The following is an 8364-nucleotide window of genomic DNA, read 5'->3' as shown; positions in this document are numbered from 1 at the left end:
CTCCTAGGGCTCCGCCTCTCAAGTCTCTCGAGTCTTCCAGGGCTCCGTCTCTCAAGCCTCCTGAGCTTTCCAGAGCTCCGCCCTCCGAGCTTCCCAGAGCCCCGCCTCTCAAGCCTTTCGAGCCTTCCAGGGCTCCGCCTCTCAACCCTCTTGAGCCTACCAGGGCTCCGCCCCTCAAGTCTCTCGAGTCTTCCAGGACTCCGTCTCTCAAGCCTCCCAAGCTTTCCAGAACTCCGCCTCTCGAGCCTGCCAGGGCTCCACCCCTCAAGCCTCTCGAGCCTGCCAGGACTCCGCCCGTCAAGCCTCTCGAGCCTCCCAGGGCTCCGCCTCCTGAACCTCTCGAGCCTTCCAGGGCTCCGCCCGAGTCTCTTACTGGCTCCGCCCCCAGAGCCTCTTGAGCCTCCCTACGGCTCCGCCCCCAGAGCCTCTCGAGCCTCCTGCAGCTCCGCCTCACGGGGCCTCCTACGGCTCCGCCTCCAGAGCCTCCGATTGCTCCGCCTCTCGATCCACTCAAGCCTTTGGCGGCTCCGCCCCAGAGCCTCTTGAGCCTCCTACGGCTCCGCCTCTCGAGCCACTCAAGCCTTTGACGGCTCCGCCCCCAGAGCCTCTTGAGCCTCCTACGGCTCCGCCTCTCGAGCCACTCAAGCCTTCGACGGCTCCGCCCTCAGAGCCTCCCGAGCCTCCTATGGCTCCGCCTCCCGAGACTCCTCTGGCTTCGCCTCTCGAGCCACTCAAGCCTTCGATGGCACCGCCTCCCGAGCCTCCTACGGCTCCGCCGCTCGAGCCACTCAAGCCTTCGAAGGCTCCGCCCTCAGAGCCTCCTATGGCTCCGCCTCCCGAGCCTCCTCCGGCACCGCCTCTCAAGCCACTCAAGCCTTTGGCGACTCCACCCTCAGAGCCTCCTACATCTCTACCCCCAGAGATTCCAGAGTCTTCCTGGTCTCCGCTCCTAGAGCCTCCCACGTTGCCGCCTTCCTCGGCTCCGCCTCCTGAGCCTCTTTCAGCTCCACCTCCTGAGCCTCCCGAGCCTCTCCCGGCTCCGCCTCCGAAGCCTCCATTGGCTCCTTCTTCAGAGCCTTCATCGCCCTCGCCTCCTTCGGCTCCGCCTCCTGAACCTACTTCAATTCCTCCTCCGGAGCCTCCCGAGCCTCTCCCGGCCCCGCCTCCGAAGCCTCCATTGGCTCCTTCTTCAGAGCTTTCTTCGCCCTCGCCACCTTCGGCTCCACCTCCAGTGGCTCCGCCTTTTGAGCCTTCTACACCATCGCCTCCCTTGGCTCCGCCCAACACTGTTCCGCCTCCTGACCTGCCCAAGGCCTTACCACCTGAGTCTGCCATGGCCCTGCCTAAGCCTCCTTTGGCTCCGCCTCCTAAGTCTTCTATGGCTCCGCCTCCGAAGTCCTCCTTGGCTCCGCCTCACACGGCTCTGCCAGCCTCAGTCCCGTGGCCTCTTCCCAGGCCCCCTGACCCAGTCCCTGTCCGGTGGCCTCCACCCAGGCCTCCTGACCCTGTTCCCGTCCTGAGGCCTTCCCCAGGCCTCCTGACCCAGTCCCTGTCCATTGGCCTCCTCCCTGGTCCCCAAACCTGTCCTTGCCCTGTGGCCAGCTCCCAGACCACTGAAACCTGCCCCCACCCGGTCGATACCACCCCGGCCTCCCAAACCTGTCCCTTTGTGCCCCCATGGACTGCCTGGTTGTCCCTTGTGCCCCGTGGACTGTCTCATCTCCCTTTGTGCCCCCCGTGGACTGTCGCATCTCCCTTTAGCCCCGTGGACTGTCTCATTTCCCCTCGTGGCCCCCGGACTTCCTGCCTGCCCTCTGTGCCCCTTGGACTGCCTCCTTGTTCTCGTGCCCCCCTGGTCTGCCTGTCTGCCCCGGTTTCCTGCCTGCCCAGTGTTCCCCCTGGTCTGCCTGTCTACCTATGTGCCCACTTGTACTGTCTGTTTGCCCCTGGTGCCCTCATGTTGTTCTTATGGACTTTTGTCTTTTGTTGTGTGTTTTTAGGATCGTCTGGAATCCGATCTTTAAAGGGGGGCTATGTAACGATTACCCTGTCTTGTTTCTCTGTTGCCCTTTTGTTTACCATTTGTTGTCACTTTTGCATTTCTTAGTTTTCACTTTAGTCCCTTATGTAATTCCATAGTCTCTTTGTTAGCGTTCGTGTTTTCCTCTGTTCATTGTTTTCACCTGCCCTTGTTAATTTGCCTTTGGTTTCTGTTAATCACATTGTTATCTTGTTTGAGTTCTGTTCTTTCATTGGTCCCTTTTTTCCCTGTCTGTGTATTTATACCCTGTGTCTTTGTTCAGTCTTCGTCGATCGTTGTTTGATGTTTGCCTGATGTTTGCGTCTCTCCCTTGTTCCCTGTTTGTCTCTACCGTGATTACCTTATCTAGTTTATGTTTCTTTTCCCCATCGTGGGTTGTTCTTTTGTTCATTTAGTGTTTTGTTATCAAATAAATTCTAACTGCGTTTGGATCCGCATCTCTTCGTCAGCCTCATTATTCAGACGTAACAACTTGACACTGTGTTGCAGTGACCATAGTTCCATTATTATTAGCCAAGTCTCCTAAGCAACCAAATTGGCCCAGTCACTAGGGAGGGTAGAGACACATGGGGTAACTTCCTCGTGGTCGCTATAATGTGGTTCTCCCTCTCAGTGTGGCACGTGGAGAGTCGTGTATGGATGCCGTTTAGAATAGCGTGAAGCCTCCACACGTGCTAGGTCTCCACGGTAGCACACCAAACAAGCCACATGATAAGATGTGCGGATTGACACAGAGGCAACTGAGATTCGTCCTCCGCCACCCGGATTTAGAGCGCATTGGGAATTAGGCATTCTAAATTGGGGAGAAAAGGGGATAAAAGTTTAGGGTTGTTTTTGTTTTGTTTTTAAGGCGGGGCATAGCAGAGAGGCAATTTGCATAGGCATTTTAGATATCAGTAAGGAATGTTCACAAGTAAGAATGTTGATTTACAATATCTCTAAAATTACTCCCAGTCAGATTAATAATTGCAGATATCTCCAAATAAAGATCTTCCTGTTCTGTAATCAATTTGAGATATCAATAAATATATTATAGATATCTTTAAATGAAAATTATCTAGTAATAATTCAAATGAAAGATATCTCCTATTAAATATTGACTAGTCATAAATCCAATTCAAGATATCTTCAACTATGTTTTGCCTAGTCATATAGTTTCAGATATCAAAAATAAAAAATAAATATTTAATATATCTTTAAAGATGCAGAATTGTAGATATCCGTAATTAAATTATGACTAGTCAAAACCATATTAAAGATATCTTTAATTAAGTTCTGACTATTCATAATTCAATTACAGATATCTGCAATTGATTGTACTACTAAAACTTAATTAGAGATAGGCTTAAATTATAATTTGTACAAGTAATAAATCAATTGTAGATATCTTTTATTACAATTTCTACTAGGGAAAAACTCTGTTGTAGATACCTGAAAATAGATGTCAATGGAATCTTATAGAAACAAATGACTGATCAGTTACATTGTAGATATCCTAAATGTTAATTATATCTAATCAAAATTCCATTGCAGACATCGTCAATGTAAATTACTACTAGACATAAATACACAACAGATATATGAAATTGGAGTTTTGACAAGTCAAAACATAAATATGGATAGTCTAATCTGAATATTAAATGATAAAAGCGTCTGCCATAGGTTCATAGACAGACAGAACAGCCAGGAGACAAGAGATACCAGTCAGTGCAGTCCTCCTCAAACCCCTCATCATACCCCTCTACAACCACCAAAAACGCCTATTCTAATACACATTTGTCCATTTAAATATGTATTGGTTACTTTACTCATTTGATGACATTTTTTATTTGTATTTGACGCGTTTCTTGTAGTGAACTACATTACCCATAAACCCGTGCTGTAGGAAAACGCGTGGATTTGTGTGCAAATCTGCCTTTAAACAAGAGACGTTCATTCATCGTCATATGAACGCGTTTATTCTGATGAAAACATCAATATAAACGCAGACACTCTGATGAGCGAGTGAGTAATCCTTCATTTGTTCTTTATTTACACACTGATTGATGGCGTGAAGTAGATGGACGGAAAATAGGACAGGAAAAGCTACACGCGTTTGATCTGAACGACAAACAAACACATTTGATTTTGATTGGAGTTAAATGCGTTTGATGTGAATGATAGACAAGTTAAATGCGTCTGATTTTGACAGGAAACAAACGCGTCTGATGTGAATGTGCGTCTGTACTGTGGAATGATGGTGGATAACCGGTACGCCACAGCTCTGGTCATCGCTGCTGTTTTAAGCGTCCTGGCGTCTGTATATCTGTCGGTGTCGGTCGGTTCGCCCCACTGGTACCGGTACACGAGCCCGCCGGTGCACGCGGAGCACAACGCCACCGAACTGCGCGCGCTGCAGGAAGAGTTTCTGGATGGAGAGTTCGACGAGAAAACCGCGAGTGACGCGCTCTTCCGCATGAACGGAACGCTCGGACTGTGGTGGAGATGCGTTCAGACGCACCCTGACGCGCACTGGTACAAGAAACCCGGTACACAATCTATTATTACTATTATTGTATCTTAAGATTATTGTGACACACACACAGAGTGTGTGTTTATGTTTACACAGTTGTGTTTGTTGTGTTCAGATACACAGATGGTTTTGGAGTGTGTAAGTTTCACTCCGTCACAACAGTTCACACCAAAATACAAAGAACCAGGAAACCACAACAGTGGAGAAGACATGATACGAACATGTGAGTTACACACACACACTGGTTCGAAATTTTTCTAATTTCAGAATTTGTGCATCTTGGTTTCCTTTTCTTGCCACCCCCTCTCATTTCCTTCCTCCACCCTCTTAGGAAACAAGGACATGTAGTGGTTGTTCCTCTACGTTGTGTTATATTTATTCTATAATATGTTTAATAAATAATTTTCCACACAAATCTGGTCGTGCCAAAGGTGATTTAATTATAGCACCTGTGTGATAAAACGCAAAAACAGACAGGCATCGTTATCTGCAACATATTATCTTGCCTCTCCTATCTAATAGCTTTGCAGGATAGAGGACGAACTCTGATTTCGCTGCTATTTTAATCTCTCACCTACGTATGACGTCAGCCGACGTGCATACAGAGATCATTACCTTTCATAAGAACCTGCAAAACTCTTTCAAAATAAAAGACCCCAAAACAAATAATAATACTTAAAAAGAATAACAAAATAAAATAACAAAAATGATTTATAATCTGGTGTAACAACATATCCCTGCTACATCCACCCCCACTCTTTTACACCAGATTATGAAGTACATACAAAGTCTTAGCAAATTAACAATGTCACCATTTCTGAAATCACTTTAGATCCCTTCAGTTCTAAACTATCTCTTTTGAGATTAAGGTATCCCAGGGGTAGCTAATCCCCAAAATACCCATAGAAAACTATGCCTTTTACATAGTTCTACTTATGACACCAACAATGTACCTGTAAATTACATCACTCACAAAACGTGATTAGTAAAAACAAAAAAAACAAAGAAATAAATTTTGTTAATCCACCCTTTTACAAACCTTTTTGTTCTTTCTAATTTAAAGGTTTAAATGTCATGAATTACATATACTCTCTGTGTAGACATTGTCTGTATAAGTCTGTCAACTGGCTTGATGAGTCTCCCAAATCTTGACCTAAAACCATTTTGTATACCAGAGACTCTTTCATTCCTCTGATCTTGCACACTTGACATTGTCATAGGAGTTTCAGCAACAGTTGAAGTACACTCATCAGCTTCAAAATCACACTTATCACTTAGAACTGCTGATACAGAAAAATCATCAGAAATCAATGAACATACAGACAAAGTAGAGCCGGGTAAGTTGTCTGAATTGGTCTTACGCACAGGCATTCCGTCTGTCTCAGTGTCACATTCCACAAGCATGTTACCAACTGCATCACTCTGATCAGCATTAGAGCACTCCACAGACTTTATTTTTGTTACGTCTGTCGCAGCATTAAGATCAGACACCCAGCGAGAGATTCGATCATCGCTCTGAGTTTGATCATCTCCGTCACATGATACACAGACGGTGGAATCTTCGACCTCATCATCATCAACATCACTACCATCATTCCAAGCTGGTACCGGTAGAAAATTGACAGGCATCAATAGATTACGGTGTACCGTCTTGGTACGACCTGTCCCAGGATTCCTTATCTGGTAAGTGTTCAGTGTGCCCCTTTTCCCCACAACAACATACACCACATTTTCCCATCGGTCCGCTAACTTCTTTTTCCCGCGTTCACCCTTATTCGCAAGGAGTACTCGGTCACCCAACTCAAGAGAATGCCCTTTACCCTTTCGATCATAATACTCTGCTTGTTTGGCTTGCTGTCGTTTTGCATGTTCTTGTGTGATTACCATTGCTTCCCTCAAATCTTTCTCAAGAGACTGAACATACTTGTGAACATTAATGGTCTCACTATTCAACAAAACATTTTCAAACAGAATATCCACAGGTAATCTTGGTGTTCGGCCGAACATCAAGAAAAATGGTGAAAACCCAGTGGTCTCGTGTCTTGTACAATTGTACGCCAAAGTAAGTGTGTTTAACATCTGCGGCCACTTGACTTTAGATCTTGGAGGCAGCGAACGAATCATATCACCCAGCGTACGATTGAATCTCTCAGTTTGTCCATTACCCATGGGATGATATGGGGTTGTGTGTGATTTTCCCACACCCGACAATCTCAACAGCTCACCGATAAGGGAGCTCTCAAAGTTTGCACCCCTGTCGGAATGTATTCGACCCGGAAACCCATAAATACAGAAAAACTTGTTCCACAAGACACGTGCAACAGCTTCCGCAGTCTGGTTTGGACATACATAAGCACAAGCGAGCTTTGTGAAATGGTCAGTGACCACTAACACATCTATCGTTTTGTTGTTGGAATCCTCCGCTGACCAAAAGTCAATACACACCATTTCAAGAGGGGCACTCGTTTGAATTGATACGAGCGGAGCCCTTGCCTCTGGCTCAGGCCTCTTACTCAAAATACACCTCTTACACTCATTGACATATGTCTTAATATCCACCTCCATAGATTCCCATAAAAACCGCTGCCTAGCCAACCATAGTGTGCGATGCTGACCCTGATGACCAGCGTTATCATGCACCCCCTTCAGAACAGTACCTCGAAGAGCTGTTGGCACCACAAACTGGTAAGTATTTTTCTTAGACTCAGGATTCTTAGAAACTCTGTACAAAACACCCAACCTTAAGGTAAGTTTACCCCATTGGCGTAGTATTTTCACCGTTCTTTTAGACTCCAACACTTTCTCTCTGCGAGACGGACGTCTTCCTCTCTCCACAAAGAACATTACTCTACCAAGCACAGGATCCTGACTCTGCTTTTCCAGCAATTCATCATGGGTAAGGCTACAGAGCTCACTCTGCTCTATGTCCGTCAAACTCTTTAAGTGCTGAACATACGACATACTTCTAATGGCTGCACCATGTTCCCAGTTATGGTGAGAATGAAGAACAGCAGACAAATCTTGGTGAGAGACTTTCCCAGAAAGGTAAGTGGACCCAACATATACATTTGTACCTACTTTTGTAGGCTCTGATAGCCCATGCACCGCTTCGCCATTAGGACGTTCACACGAAAGATGGAACATGTCCTGCACCTGCTCAACAGCAACGGACTCAGCCTCATGCAGCAAAATGTCATAAGGTGTCCTCGTCAGTCTGTGCAAAATTCTCGAAGTCGCAAATGGTTCCCTGCTTAATGCATCTGCCACAACGTTTTTCGGCCCAGGGATATACTGAATATCAAAATCATAAGGCGCCAGCTTCGCTACCCACCGTTGTTCACATGCATCCAGCTTGGGCTTTGTGAGAATGTACTTAAGTGGGTTATTATCAGTCCACACAGTAAACCTGTGTCCCCGCAGCCAGTGGCTGAATTTATCACAAATAGCCCACTTCATCGACAAAAACTCAAGTCTGTGTGCTGGGTACTTCGACTGCGCATGATTTAAAGACTTTGACGCGAAGGCAATAGGTCTTGCCACAGCACATCCCTCCTGAACCTGCGACAAAACGGCTCCAAGCCCTCTAGTAGAGGCATCCACAGACAACAGAAACGGCTTTGAAAAATCTGGGTGTGCAAGCAAGACCTGATTCACCAAAGCAGACTTTAAACTCTCCAGAGCCGCTCTGCAGTCATCAGTCCAATCCGTTGGAGAAAGTGTACGACTTCTCTTCAGTCGTTTCCCACCTCTCCCCAGTCTAGGTCTTTTCTGTCCTGTCAAAAGCTGAAACAGGGGTTTAGCCACCATAGAA

General features: G+C 46.5%; 1 protein-coding gene across 1 annotated transcript; it reads left to right on the top strand.

Annotated features, from left to right (window-relative positions):
• The first annotated feature begins 3964 nt into the window (after positions 1 to 3964).
• On the top strand, positions 3965 to 5119 carry LOC127642041 (claudin domain-containing protein 1-like). Its single transcript, XM_052124777.1, has 4 exons — positions 3965 to 4045; positions 4233 to 4569; positions 4669 to 4776; positions 5076 to 5119. The coding sequence occupies exons 2-4, from the start codon at positions 4275 to 4277 to the stop codon at positions 5117 to 5119; spliced, it is 447 nt and encodes a 148-aa protein (XP_051980737.1). The 5' UTR covers positions 3965 to 4045; positions 4233 to 4274.
• Positions 5120 to 8364: the final 3245 nt, after the last annotated feature.

This window comes from Xyrauchen texanus, unplaced genomic scaffold (genome assembly GCF_025860055.1).
Source record: "Xyrauchen texanus isolate HMW12.3.18 unplaced genomic scaffold, RBS_HiC_50CHRs HiC_scaffold_314, whole genome shotgun sequence".
Classification (NCBI taxonomy): domain Eukaryota; kingdom Metazoa; phylum Chordata; class Actinopteri; order Cypriniformes; family Catostomidae; genus Xyrauchen; species Xyrauchen texanus.
Note: the sequence above shows the minus strand (reverse complement) of the source record. Positions and strands in the feature narration are given on the sequence as shown.